This window comes from Megalobrama amblycephala, linkage group LG21, assembly GCF_018812025.1.
Source record: "Megalobrama amblycephala isolate DHTTF-2021 linkage group LG21, ASM1881202v1, whole genome shotgun sequence".
Classification (NCBI taxonomy): domain Eukaryota; kingdom Metazoa; phylum Chordata; class Actinopteri; order Cypriniformes; family Xenocyprididae; genus Megalobrama; species Megalobrama amblycephala.
In genome coordinates, this window is record NC_063064.1 from 26,274,443 (window position 1) to 26,289,007 (window position 14,565).

The window sequence follows — 14,565 nt, forward strand, 5'->3', positions numbered from 1 at the left end:
CTTTGTTTCTTCAGTAGAACACAAATGCTGATTTTTAACTCCAACCGCTGCCGTCTGTCAGTCAAATAATAAGAGTGACTGGGAACTTGAACAATAAGAGTCGAAAAAACTTCCATAGACAAATCCAAATTAAACCCTGCGGCTCGTGACGACACATTGATGTCTTGAGACACGAAACGATCGGTTTGTGCGAGAAACCGAACAGTATTTATATCATTTTTACCTCTAAAACACCACTATGTCCAACTTCGTTCAGCATCCGGTTAGTGAGGTCTGATCGCACTCTGACAACGGAAGTGATGTCTCGCACTCATTGAAGTCTATGGGCGAGACATTACTTCCGTCATGAGAACGCGTTTTTTGACCTCACTAACAGGATGCTGAACGAAGTTGGACATAGTGGTGTTTTAGAGGTAAAAAATGATATAAATACTGTTTGGTTTCTCGCACAAACCGATCGTTTCGTGTCTCAGGACATCAATGTGTCGTCACGAGCCGCAGGGTTTAATTTGGATTTGTCTATGGAAGTTTTTTCGACTCTTATTGTTCAAGTTCCCAGTAACTCTTATTAGGGACTTTAAGCAACAGCCTCTGGTGGAACGGCAACGGCATTCTGGTGTTCTAGTGCGCATGCGCAACTTTAACTGCTACTTCGCGACGTTCTACTGTAACCGTCTACTACGCAAGAACAGCTGACTTGCCGTAGTCGCTACTACGTGACATTTTAAGATAGTTAATATTATGTTTTATGGTATGTGACATTGTAATTGTCTCTGTATATCAATAAATACACAAAGCAACCATTCTCTTGCTTTTTAAAATCACTTTCTTTCTTTGTATTTTGTCAAATGATTAAATTATCCCCTACGCCGTCCTCTTTACTGTTGCTTAGTGACTGACAAGACGGCAGCGGTTGGAGATAAAAATCATCATTTGTGTTCTACTGAGGAAACAAAGTCACCTACATCTTGGATGCGCTGGGGGTAAGCAGATAAACATCAAATTTTAATTTTGGGTGAACTATCCCTTTAAGCAATCATTTAAGACAAAAAAACAAAAAACCTGAACCCTTTGTCTTTATTTGAGGAACAAACTTTTTAAATTTATAAGGTTATTTATTAACAAAATCATTATTTTGAAGGTCGTTAACTGATTCAGTTGATCCAGTTTACAAAAGCAGTCAGAATAATCCAGTTCTCAATTGCAGATCATTTACTCACTAGTAAGGAAGATTATCAGTGTTATCCGCTGAAAAAACCTGAGCATGCAAATTTGCAGTGAAACTGACTGTCATGCATTCATGAGACCCAACAATGAAACTGAGGAAACATATATATATATATATCTTAAATAACAGAGGAAAGTAATTAGGGTGAAACAGAAGAGGTGTGATGGAACTAATTAACAAACATGGAACTGAACTAACAAGAGAACACAGGAAAACGGGAACAGAGCAAACAGAGTGAAAACGTAACCGAAACCATTGTTATAACAGAATAAACACATTACAGAAATACATTTGAAAAATATTTTTTCAGTTCAAGTCAAGTCAAGCTTTATTGTCATTCTGCTTACAGTATACGTGGAGACATGCAAGAGCAAAATGTCGTGCCTTGAAGCACCACAGTGCTACACATGTAAACATAAATATAAACATATAAATAGTAGAAGTATAAAGATATAAACAGTAGTATAAACATATAAACCTACACAGTAGCTAACCCGAGATTAAGATAAAGATTTCCTGAATGATATGAATGGAAAATCAACAACAAACAACAGAAAAGGTTAATCATCAGAATCATTATTAATCATTAGAATACATTACTTCATTTTACTTACATTATGTATAATAAGTTGTATAATTTGTTGTACTTTGTGCAAAGTAATGTATCTGAAGAGAAGACTCAAGTGTCATTGTTACGATTATGATACAACACGGGAAATCTAATTGTTGCAAATCTAACACAAACCACACCTCTGCAAATCCAGTATATAATAATCTCATACTGTCCATCTGACACCCTTCATCTGGATCATGGCACTGCAAATCATCAGCGTGCTTCTTTTCACTGTGTTTTTCTCCAAAGGTACATCATTACAGGATTTATTTCCATGTGTCCATGCTTTAGGCATATCATTTAATTCAACTTTGCTGATAAATGACCTTTTATTAGATGGACGATTTTGCACACAGTTAATAACTTTGCCACCTGTAATTCTTTTCATTTAATTGTTAAAAAACACTTTTAGAATCAGTGTTTTAAAGGGCTTTATATGCATGCTATTAATGTCCTTTATTATCTTATCATTCACTTTCAGCACTGACACTGGTGTGTTACAACTGTCTCACACTAGTTCCACCTGGAACATGCAAACAAACTGCTAACTGTTCTTCAAACGTAGGATGCAACTCCATAACCATATACAGTAAGAATAATATGAATTATGAATTGTATGTGTATGATAAGGAAAATATTATTGACTGGGTTTGCTATGATAATCTTTATTTTTTAATGTTGTTGATTCTAGATGGCAGTAACATTGGTAATAATAATTGGTGCGCAAATTCTTCCTCATGTGATAATTGGAGTATAACTCTTGGACGGATCAGGAGGTCTTCCCTATGCTGTACTTCAGATCTCTGCAACAAAGCTACAGGTATACTGCAAAAAAAAGGAAAGAAAATTAAAATTCAGTCATTCTCACTATACATTGTTCAAACTTGTATGATTTTTTTGTCTTCCATTGAATATAAAAACACTATTAAAAAAAATATTTTCATGATTTGTTAGCACAACATTTTTTCTTTTGTCAAATCAACTTAGATTTAGAATTAGAATTAATGTGATTCAGATAACATAATATTTTCAGTTTCTTTTGATTAAACCAATCACCTTCATTGTAATAACTACATTTTTTAATTTCAATGAACTAAAAAAATTTGTAGGCACCCAGATAACTTACTTTAAGTTAAACCAACAATTATTATTATTATTATTATTATTATTTTTTTTTGGAGGTTTCAAGTTTCAAAAATGTCAACATAAAATGCCTCTTTCAACTTTTATGTCTGATAATCTTGCTTTAGACTGCTTTTGTGAACTAGATCAACTAATTCAGTGAAAAGATTTTATTTATCCTTTATTTATCCAGGAAGATAATAATCTTTTCTTTCAGGGAGACCTTGCTCAAAAGAATGATTTACTAAATGATTTAAATCTGTTCCTCATAAAAACTGCATACATTCAGAAGATGTAAATATAATGCACAAGCTCTATGGATCTCTTTTATGCTATAATTGCAATGTTTTGTGTCCTTTTTAAAGCTTGATAATCTCATATGGCAGATGGCGACAGTTGCTATCAGACTTTTTAAGGTTCAGTTGTCTCTGCTTTTCTTTACAGCTTCAGACTCAGAGAATGGACTGATGTGTTACACCTGCAATGACATACATTGCTCAAACACACAAACACAAAAATGTAAAGGTGAAGAGAACCAGTGCATCACTACAACAGGTGATTCAGTGGCTTATTAAAATATAAAGTAATAATCTACTACACAGAAACAGAATTGCTGTTTCCTAATATGAATGAATAACAGTTCTTGACTAATTTCTGCTTAAAGCTTTCCACCAAATCCATTTCCTCTTCTCTTTTTTTTCACAGTAAATGTCAACAACATCATTTCAAAAGGATGCGCAAGCCAAAACTTCTGTAAGAACAGTACGCTCTGGAGAAATGCACTATTGAGCAGTATAGTAGGGAATAGTATACTACCAAACAATGTACTATTGAACAATTCACAATTCCAGCAGCTGTCCATGTCTTCTGTTTCATGTTGTGGAGCAAACCTGTGTAATAATGCCCCAAGTATGGCACAGGAAGCTGTGTTGCTGCTAGTACCAGTCCTTTCATCCTTTCTTTCCATCTGAGATCTGTTTTAAGATGATTTGTTTTTTTTTTTTTTTTAGTCTGTGGATGCTTGTCTTTGTAAATGCAAAGCAGTTTTAAAGGATTAGTTCACTTTCAAATTAAAATTTCCTGATAATTTACTCACCCCCATGTCATCCAAGATCATGTCTTTCTTTCTTCAGTCAAAAAGAAATTAAGGTTTTTGATGAAAACATTCAAGGATTTTTCTCCATATAGTGGACTTCAATGGAGCCCAAACAGTTGAAGGTCAAAATTACAGATTCATTGCAGCTTCAAAGCATTCTACACAATCCCAGACAAGAAATAAGGGTCTTATCTAGAGAAACCATCACTCATTTTCTGAAAAAAAAAAAAATAATAATAATTTTTATTAATTTAAACCATAACTGTTAAGTGTATTACTGCCCTCCACAGGTCAAAGTTTGAACTAAATTGTCATATACAATATGCTAGTGCAAGTATATAACAATTAGTTCAAACTTTGACCTGTGGAGGGCAGTAATACACTTAACAGTTTCTACACTGCTGGAATTCAAATAAAGAAGAAAAAGAAGAAGAAGAGAGCTCAAGATGAGCATTTATGGTTAAAACAAATATCATTTTTAATTTTTTTTTTTTTTAGAAAATGAGCGATGGTTTCTCTAGATAAGACCCTTATTCCTCGTCTGGGATCGTGTAGAACGCTTTGAAGCTGCACTGAAACTGCAGTTTTGACCTTCAACCGTCTGGACACCATTGAAGTCCACTATAAGGAGAATAATCCTGGATTTTTTTCATCAAAAACCTTAATTTCTTTTCGACTGACGAAAGAAAGACATGAACATCTTGTCAGGCAATAACACGGATTCAGTTGCAGGTAACAGAAAAGTTTATTTTTGCTCTCACTGAGCGCAGGGGGAAAAAGAAAACAAACAAAAGAGAGAGAATGTCCAAAACAAGGTCCTAGCGTCGCTTGTGACGCAGCGTGGAAGTCACTCTGCCCAGAGCATTGACAGTGACGCAGCGTCGAAATCTCACCAATTCTCCAGGAGAGAGCGTTGAGATTGCTGAGAGGGGCTGGAGCGATACATCCAAGTCTCAACTGACACAAAGATAGTCAGGGCAGGGAGAAGAACAAAAATGTCTGGCAGAATGAGAAACAACTGATCAAAACAAAATAAATAAAACAAAGCAGCACTTGGAGTCTAAATACACGATACAGCAAGACAAGACAAACAAGAGAAGGTCAAGAGCGAAGCGTTGGCTCAAACATACAACAACGGTCTGACAAAAGACTGAGCACAAGAGGATCTAATATAGGGGAAAGCTAATGAGGGATAAGTGGCAACAGGTGTGACAGAGAACACAATAGAAGATAAGGTAACGAGTGGGAGGGGAAAAACGCCACACTGACAGCAGAGCACATGGAGAGCTGTCAAAACAACAGATCAGCATGAAGACAACAGGGCACGCAGACACAGGACAAGACAACAAAACTGGGCAAATCAGACCGAAGTCATGACACATCTTGGATGACATGGGGGTGAGTAAATTATCAGGAAAATTTTAATTTGAAAGTGAACTAATCCTTCAAGCTTTTCTGATTAATTTAGGGGAATTTATTTGTTTAAAATGACTAGTTGTCTAATAACAAGCATGCTGTTGTATTTCTAATCATAAATCTAAATGTAAAATAAATATTAAATTAGGAATACTTTATTAGCAATTTCATTAAACACTAAAATTTGAATGACCAAAATCTCTTGCTATATTCTTGTCAATGTGCAGAATGATTAGAAAGAGAGAAGAGTAACAGTGATTAATAATTTCATATTGATGAAAGTTGAATTGCAGCACATTTTCACTGTTACATGAACCCATTCACTTTAGGTGTGCTTTGTATATTTATATAGTAGTATTTTTATGTAGATGTATAATCTCCCAATACAGATTGCATTTTATGGGCAGAGCAAGAGATCATATGAAAATAGGTTTGTGATTTAATAAGATGAAATGATGAATTAATGAACATAACATTTTTTAAGCAGTACTTTAATGTTGATAATGTTATGAATCTCAAGTTGTGTGTTCAAGCCCCTTCATAATATAATATAATATAATATAATATAATATAATATAATATAATATAATATAATATAATATAATATAATATAATATAATATAATATAATATGTGTTGATACATAACCATAAAGTAGTGTCTTTCTGTGAAACTAAATAATAATAGTACCTTTGGACAATTAAACACATTATTTGAGTCAAAGGATTTTTTTAAAATATATAATTTAAGAAAATATAGTATTATGATATAATATTGGGACAACAAAAAGATTTGTCATGGATATTTTTAAATTTGTTTTTCATTAAATCAGATAAATAAAGATAAAGTTAAATCAAACCCAAGGAAATATAAATGTTGACACTGACCATTTGCATCTTTGGTTCTATAATATTATGTGGTTTAAAATTTGAAAAGGCAGCTGGGACATTTTGTGGGTTAAGACAGTGACAAACAATATTTTAATATTTGTAATCAAGCACAAAACACCCTCTGCATGTTTGTCTATGAAGTACATATCGCACTGCACATATGATTCCATAGAAATATGCATTGCTGAAGAGTTACTCTGTTATAAGGGTTGAATTCATACACTTGCCAAAATGCTGTTTTTATTCTCTTGAAAATGGTTAACATTGTGACCTATAGTCACTAGTATAAGATTCACATCAGCAATTTAACGATTTAGGATTTAAATTTGGTATTGTCAAGTAGCCACTAGACTGTATGTAGATTACAATGTATCTGTTTATTTGATGATTTTGGCAAAGTTTGAATTAGATTAAATTGAGTTTATCCAAGTTTGCTTTTTGAGGTTTGTACAGCTCAGTTGTGTGTTCTCACAACCACTACTGACTGAAACATTACACTATTTGGACGGTGTGTGTGAGATTTATTTATTATATTATATTAGGCCTATATAAGGATTGGCTTATGAATATTAATTAGATCACGTGATTGAAAGGATACAAAGGGCGTCTGCATGGCGTAAGTAATATTAATGAGCAATGCCGTCACCATAGTAGCGTTCATTCTAGTATGCTGGTGGGCGGGGCCTATCAGCTCCAGTCAGTGGCGCTCGTGCTTCAAACGAAACAAGCAGTCACGCAAAACACCGAGACAGCTCTCTAATCATGTAGCCTAGCTTATTTCTAAAGTTTCTTATCTGGTTTTATAAACGAAAGTAAATATATTGACTTAATATATTTGGAAAGTTGTTGCCTTTCACTCGTAGAAGTGTCTAACGTTACATGTTTAGTGTTATTGATCTGTCCTGAGATCTGTACTTCACCGCTTTATCATCACTAACAGGTGAGTGTGTTTTTATTGTCATTTTATCCTAAACTTGATTTAAATATTATTTAATAAATAAATATGAAATTAGGATTTTTTTTTGTCTTATAAAACATTGTAAATATTTGATCATTTATTGTATTGTCATTTTGTCACTAATAGCACTTTATAAATGGCAATATATTCAGTGAATCACAGATTAGTTTTTTTATTATTATTTATTAATAAACTATAAGCTGTAAAATGATTGATCAGGCGATGTCTCATGTCAGACACAAGTTGAATCTTCTTTTCAAGGACTAAACAGTTTAATCTTTACCCTTCCCTAAACGTTATATCCTTGGTACAAATGAATCCTCAATTGAAGCATCTTTCACATTGAATAAGCATCCTGAATTTCAGATATTCTACAAGCTTTGGGAGTCTGTGAGAGTATGTTTTGTCAACGCAAATACCAGAATAACAGTAACTGAGACTAGTACATTGTACTGGATCTAGATCTATGGATCTAAGTTTTTGAATATTTTAAAGTAATATAACATAGCAAAGTACTTGTCTGCTGTCTTGCACAAGGAGTTGATAAACCTATATTAATTTTTCTGGCCTAACTATGTATGATTATATGGTGATTATTTCAATCAAAACAGATGCATTTTTAGGTCACTACCCACTGGTAGAGATCTGTTTTAAAGAAACACATACTTTCCATTGTTTCCCTAAAGATGAATAAATTCTATACATGTAATGCATGCAGTGCTGCGGTGCAAATGCTGTGGCACGATTTTGAAAAGTAATTAGTTCATTTGTTACTTTAAAAGGCGCTTGACTGAAAAGCACAAAAGTCCATTTACAACTTTTGTTAAAAAAAGCACGTCTAGGTTGTGACAAGAATGTCAATTTGAGAGGCCCTCAATGTAGAACATGGTGATGAGCTTTGTTAATAAATAACCCAGAGAAGAACTAAGTAATATTACAGAACATTCTGTTTCAAAGCATTCTTTCCCAAAGATCTGTTTTCCATTTGTCTTCATATTTTGCTTAATACACTTTCATAAAATGAGAATAGTTCACTCAGAGTTGTGCGAAATATCTATTTTTATCTTTAATAAAAATAATAGGCACAGGCAATATGAATAAGCAAAACCTCTGTTAGAGTTTATAGACTTACTGATGTCAGAATTATTTGTGGTCATGGAAACATGCCATTTATGACAAATCAAAACATAGCTTTTTTCCTTCATCACATACTTTTATGTCATCACTGATTCACATAATGTTGCAAAATTGTTATTTTTGTCTTAACTATTGATTAACCATTTTCTTTTGCGACTGTTCTGTTTTCAGGGCTTCCTGTTCTCAGGATGTGTTCATTGACAGATGCCTGCTGGAGGTAACCGAAACACACTACAGCCATTTTTTTCACCCTGGAGTGGACATGGTCCATTGGGCCACTCATCTGGTGACATGTGTCTGGATACAGGCTCTAATGTCTTCTGCATTAGACACTTGTCCCCCAACGGCCCCCGTCGCTGTGGACTTCTCGGTGCCGTACCCCATGACTTACTTTCAGACCCGCAATCCCATCCAGAGCATAGTTGCCAACTCCCTTTTCCAAGAGGTCTATGTGGCCTCTCAGAATGTCATTGAGGCAGTGAACATCACACTAGGTAAACTGTGGGAGCTCCGTACGGGACCGGTGGCCAGCCCGGAGTGTGAGATATGCGATTTGTGTGATATCGCAAGAGATCCCTTCCATGAGGACACAGACAATGAGGTGCTGCTCTTAGACACGTTCCTGATGTACTTGTACTCGTGTGGAAGTTCCCAATATGGAGTTTGCTATTTCCATCAACTCCACGAAAATGGAAAGCCTCCTGGGCCTTCAAAGTGTTTATTCCGGAAGAAGTTCAACTCTCCGCAGTTCTGTCCGGATTGCATCGCTAGTCCTTTGGGAACTAAAGTCTCTATGGTGGAAGAGGGCCAAACGGTGTACTTCTTTGTTGCGGCAACGGTGAACAGCAGCGTGACTCAAAAATATGGTCGCATGTCCATTTCCGTACGCCGACCGGTTGCAACCGAGGATGGTTTTTACACCGATGTCAGAGGATTGACGGTTTTGCCTGCTCTACAGCAGACGTACAGCATTGAGTACATGTACAGCTTCTACACACAGGACTTTGTCTACTTCTTGTCTGTTCAACGAGAGAAAACCGACTTAGACTCTTCGCCCTTTCAGACGAGACTAGGCCGCCTACCACGCCATGAGTGGGAGATGCGACGGTACCGTGAAATTGTTTTAGAATGCCGCTTTGAACCCAAAAGACGAAGGAGAAGCAACGTCAGCGAACCTTTCAAAGACGTTGTCTACAACGTGGTTCAAGCCGCCCACTTCGGGAAGGCCGGACGAGAGCTAGCCGATGAGCTGGGTGCTGAAGAAGAGGATGATATCTTATATGGTGTGTTCGCTGTAACCGATGACTTGGGTGTTCCTGAACATGACTCGGCACTTTGTGCGTTTCCGATGGATACAGTAAACACAGCAATAGATGACGGAGTGGAGGACTGTTGCAAGTCGGGACCAGAGCAGCTTTCCAGAGGCCTTTGCCATTTTCAGCCCTGTGAGAGCTGCCCACACGAGGTTGGTGCATTTCAGTTTATTTACCCTTTTGTTTTTGTTCGATTACCACAGAAAACAGTCCATGACTTGTTCCAAAGAAAAAATGCAATTAAAACACCACAAATCAACATTAAAATATGCAAATGCAACACTGTTTTGAATGTTTAACTTTAGCACATGACATTTCGTGTGGTTTTGAAGAATTGGCTGGTGGACTGCATTTCTTGTCCATCATTTTTTTGTTCTTTTGTCGTAAAATAGTTTGAGTGACCACAGTCTGGGTCATAAGTCACTTGCTTGTATATTCTGTCTCATGTCTTTGTGTTTGTTAGGATTTCAGCTTCTATAGAGAGTAACAATGGCGCTGAATGCACTACACTCATAAAACATTAACTGTATGGTCTGATTGAAGTAACCATTTGCACTTTTCAAGCACTTATTAAGTGTTATTTTCATTCTCTTATGTTTGCACCTGTGGCACACATGCACACAAAATGCAAAAACATTTTTTGTTTATGCAGGAATTAAAAAGCAACTACTGTAGTCCAATAGAATTCTTGGGTATAACAAGAATTTTGCAAAGCCATTTGACACCTGCTGGAAAGTTTAACCATTATCACCAAAGTCCCTTTAAGACAAGTCATTTCATTCGGCGGCCATCTTTGAAACGCCTCTCTGGCATCCTGGGCATCATGCAGCTCCTATCTCTTTGAATGGGGAAACATCAAATTCTCCAAAACGGTTACGATTAAATTTCATATTTGAAATCACCAATGAAATCTGACAACAACTGTCTCATAAATGTTTTTTCCAAACTCTCGAATCATGACAAAAAACTGTATTTTTCCGGCTGGATCAAGCTAATGCGCATGCGCAAACCTAAATGCGCGTCTCTTGTGCCTCATTTCGGAGGCGCGCGTCTGACTGTTTCTATAGAAACCAGTGCTTCTAATGGCTGCTGCAGTGACGCGATGACTTCACCAGTCGGCGATTGGCTCTTATTTAGAAGGCGGGACTTATTCTGCCATATTGCGCGTTACACTTTCTCCCATTCAAAACCAGTGCCCAAGGAAGTCGACCGGAAGTTGAAGTCGGCCGCGTGCCGCCATCTTGTAGCAGAACTTCACTTGCGTTAGCATCCCATTGACTCCCATTCATTTTGGCGTCACTTTGACAGCGAATAACTTTACATCTGAGGCGTTTAAAGACTCCATTTGTCCATTATTTATTTCTAAAGATACACGACAATGTATAAAGGGCTCCATTACCTTCTATGTTACATTATGGCCCCGTAGAAACAGTTTTTGTAAAAATAGGCTAACGATTGCGTCATAACCACTCGACTCTCTGTCGCACAGTAGAGAAATTACCGTACAGACAGGAGGAGAAGCTCGCAGGCAATAGTATGCATTAACTTAATATGGCGTACTGGCGTTACATTTTAAAATACTATACAAAATAATTAATCAGAATACTTACTCCTGCTCACTCACGCCAAAGAACTCCCCGCTCAAGCTCGCCGTCTCTGCAAGATTAACGATGGCAGTTTGCACGCACAGCTACTAGAAGATTTACATCTGTCAGACAGGTTGCTGACGTCATCAAGCTTAGTTTGAGTCTGCGCGTCAGAAAAGGAAGTGCTAAAAATCGCAAAAAATGGGCTTCACTTGTCTCAATTGAGTTCCAATGGGGTCGCTGTGTCCATTTCTTTTACTGTCTATGTTCAAAACAATACGAGTGACACGTCTTGTGTTATTCTATAGTCTTTGTTATCACCTGACAAAAACGGGGTTCTGTGGAGTTCTAAGTTCTAGTAGCCCTTGAAAGGCCTGAAAAATATAGGAATTGCTTCAAGGGCTAGTTCACTCAAAAATGTCTGGATGATAATGAAAAATGATGATTTTCTTCATTTTTGGGTTATTTATTTATTCACACTCAAACCCTTAAGACTTTCGTCCATCTTCAAAACACAAATGAAGATATTTTTAATGAAATCTGAGAGATTTCTGTCCCTCCATGTCAGTCCACATGTAGTACCACTTCGCTGACGCTTCAAAAAGTTCATAAAGACATCGTAAAACTAATCGATATGAATTGAGCAGTTTAAACCAAATTTTCTGAAGAGACTTGATTGCTTTATATCATGAACAGATTAAATTTTGGCTTTTATTTACATATAAACATTGATCATTGAACAAATGCAGAAGCTCAACCGAAGCTTGATGTGCAAGAACAAACCTCATTGGTTCTTGCGGAAACTCAAACGTGCAGCTTGAGCTTTCATTTACCACAACAGATGTGTACGTTGATGAAGGTTTATATGTGTAAAAGCCTAAATTCAATCTGTGCATCATATAAAGCGATCCAGGCTCTTCAGAAAATTTTGACTAAACTGCTTAATTAATATGAATTCATTTTACAACCGGTTTATGGAGGTTTTAAAGCTTCAAAGTCGTAGTTGAGTGGACTGTCAATGAGGGAATTACTCAGATTTTATTAAAAATATCTTCATTTGTGTTTTGAATAGGAACAAAAGTCTTAAGGGTGTGGAACAACATGTGGTTGAGAAACTGATGACAAAATTTTCATTTTTTGGTGAACTAACCCTTTAAGTCTGTACCTGTCTTTCAGATAGTCAAGATAGTTAAAAGGTATAAGGTTGATATTGCATTATAGTCACTGTTGGAACTGGTCTGTGCTTGTTGTTAGTCTGATTGTCTGAGACATTACTCATGACTGAAATTATTTAAAGCTTGACTCAGACTTGTAAAACAGTGACCTATACTTGACCTTTTGGCAAAATAATACTTTAAAACCCCAAGTTTTTAGGTTTTTGGTGCTTTCATCATTTTGAGTTTTATCATGAGGTTTAAGGCAAGATGCTAAGTAGCTTGTGCTTTTCTTTGTGTGTGTGTGTATGTGTGTTTAATAATGATTTTTTTCTTTAATAGTGTTTGCTGCACCATGTATTTTGTATTCAATTCTGCAATAGCTCTGCTATCTAACATCTGTTAAATAACTAAAATCTAATGTTCCCCTGCTCTGTATTACAGCAGGATTCTTAGAAAACAATTTCAGCCACTTACAAGATGTGCTAGCTTCATTTTCTTTCATTATAGAAAGCATTAAAAAGGTTTTGTGAATATCCAGGAAGGTTTTTGAACATTTCAAAAAAAGATAATGGAAAAATTATGCACTTTTAAGGCAAAGTGTTCTAGAGGAACTTTTTTCTGGCATGCAGAAGCTAGAAATTTTTTTGGCTCCAGGCACGGTGTCAGAGAAACTTGAAATAAGGCAGAAAATTGAGTTCATGCTTATGGTATGTGTTCTAAAACTACCATGAGTATATGTACTAAGTATGCTCAAAACTCTTTTCTAAGCCAATTACTTTTAACCAATAGGTGTCAAGATGATTTTTAGAGGATATATCAAAAGATATATCTTGGTTTGTTATATCTAATTCAGTGACTCTGGATTAATTTTTACATGTAGGAATTCTTTTTACGACCACTGCATATTTACAAAGTACTCCTTTTAAAACCTTAACTAAACAAAAAATAAGAACTTATTTTCTCTACCTATAATGCTAATTTACATTTGGAATGAGAAAGAAGCTGCGTAAATGTGAGGCAAGTGTCTTAAAATATGCGAAGTTTTCAAGAGAGATCATCGTTTTAGTGTCCAGATGAGAACTGCCTACTTTTACGTAATCCAAATATCCCTGTAATGTGTGGGAGAAGTCTTGGAAATCTCAGAGTGTGATTGCGTGTTTGGTGCTATAAAAACAGTTTACAGATAGTATGTGTATGAGTGTGTGTTCGTGTAGTTAAAAGAAGAGGTTTTTTTTCCGTTGAGGTCAATGTTTTTGGGAAATGAGTGGAAAAAGGAGAAAATTGCAGTGTAGTTTTTGAGATTCCAGTGAGAAACACTCACCAGGTCACTCATTTTGGATGCACTTTTTAAAAAGGATGATTTAGCACATTTGAACAGGTAAAAGTGTTGCAGTTCAAATAGTGCTGCAGATAAAGAGCTAGTTTGTGGTAAATCAGTCTATGGTGAAATATTTAGATTATAGTGTTTACACAATGGAAATGCATTAGTGAGAATTGTGCTGTCCGTCTTTGTTTTCCGGGAAAAAAGTCAGGCTAAGATGTCAATTCTGACTGGCTAGCACACTTTCTTTAAACGTTAAGTCAGTCACAGACACTTACAGTATTTCACAATTAGGGTCATGATTTGGTTGGTCAGCGGTTGTGTGGTTAATGTCTGTTGTTTGGAGTATCAGACTCCCAAACAATACAGGAAAGTCTGCAGAGAGCCACATGTAAGAGTTCACCATAGTTCACACTCACAGCACCACAATACTGTGGTGAAATTTGATCGAGTTTGTTTGTTATGTTTGGAATTTTTGTGGTAAAGAATATAAATTGGCGGCCTAGATTACTGGAATATACAATTTTCATTTGAAAAGTTCTATCTATCTGTCTTTCATTTGGAAAATTCTTCTCAAAATATTGTCATATACAACTGCCATTTTATCTGTGGAAGCATTTCACAAAAATGTTTTTTCTTCTCAGCTCCAGGCATTATCTATCTATCTATCTATCTATCTATCTATCTATCTATCTATCTATCTATCTATCTATCTATCTATCTATCTAT

General features: G+C 35.9%; 2 protein-coding genes across 3 annotated transcripts in view; both read left to right on the forward strand.

The window, feature by feature from the left end:
- Positions 1-2,029: 2,029 nt before the first annotated feature.
- On the forward strand, positions 2,030-4,055 carry LOC125256960. Its single transcript, XM_048173317.1, has 5 exons — positions 2,030-2,090; positions 2,323-2,430; positions 2,533-2,661; positions 3,408-3,518; positions 3,669-4,055. Exons 1-5 carry the CDS (start codon positions 2,039-2,041, stop codon positions 3,932-3,934), a joined length of 666 nt encoding a protein of 221 aa, XP_048029274.1. The 5' UTR covers positions 2,030-2,038; the 3' UTR covers positions 3,935-4,055.
- Positions 4,056-7,028: 2,973 nt separating this feature from the next.
- Positions 7,029-14,565, forward strand: part of mst1rb (macrophage stimulating 1 receptor b) — a 26,961-nt gene continuing 19,424 nt past the window's right edge. For both annotated transcript variants that reach the window (XM_048172830.1, XM_048172831.1), the window contains exons 1-2: positions 7,029-7,304; positions 8,631-9,924. In XM_048172830.1, coding sequence (XP_048028787.1) covers positions 8,722-9,924 — 1,203 coding nt within the window. In that variant the 5' untranslated portion in view covers positions 7,029-7,304; positions 8,631-8,721. The remainder of the gene's footprint in view (positions 7,305-8,630; positions 9,925-14,565) is intronic.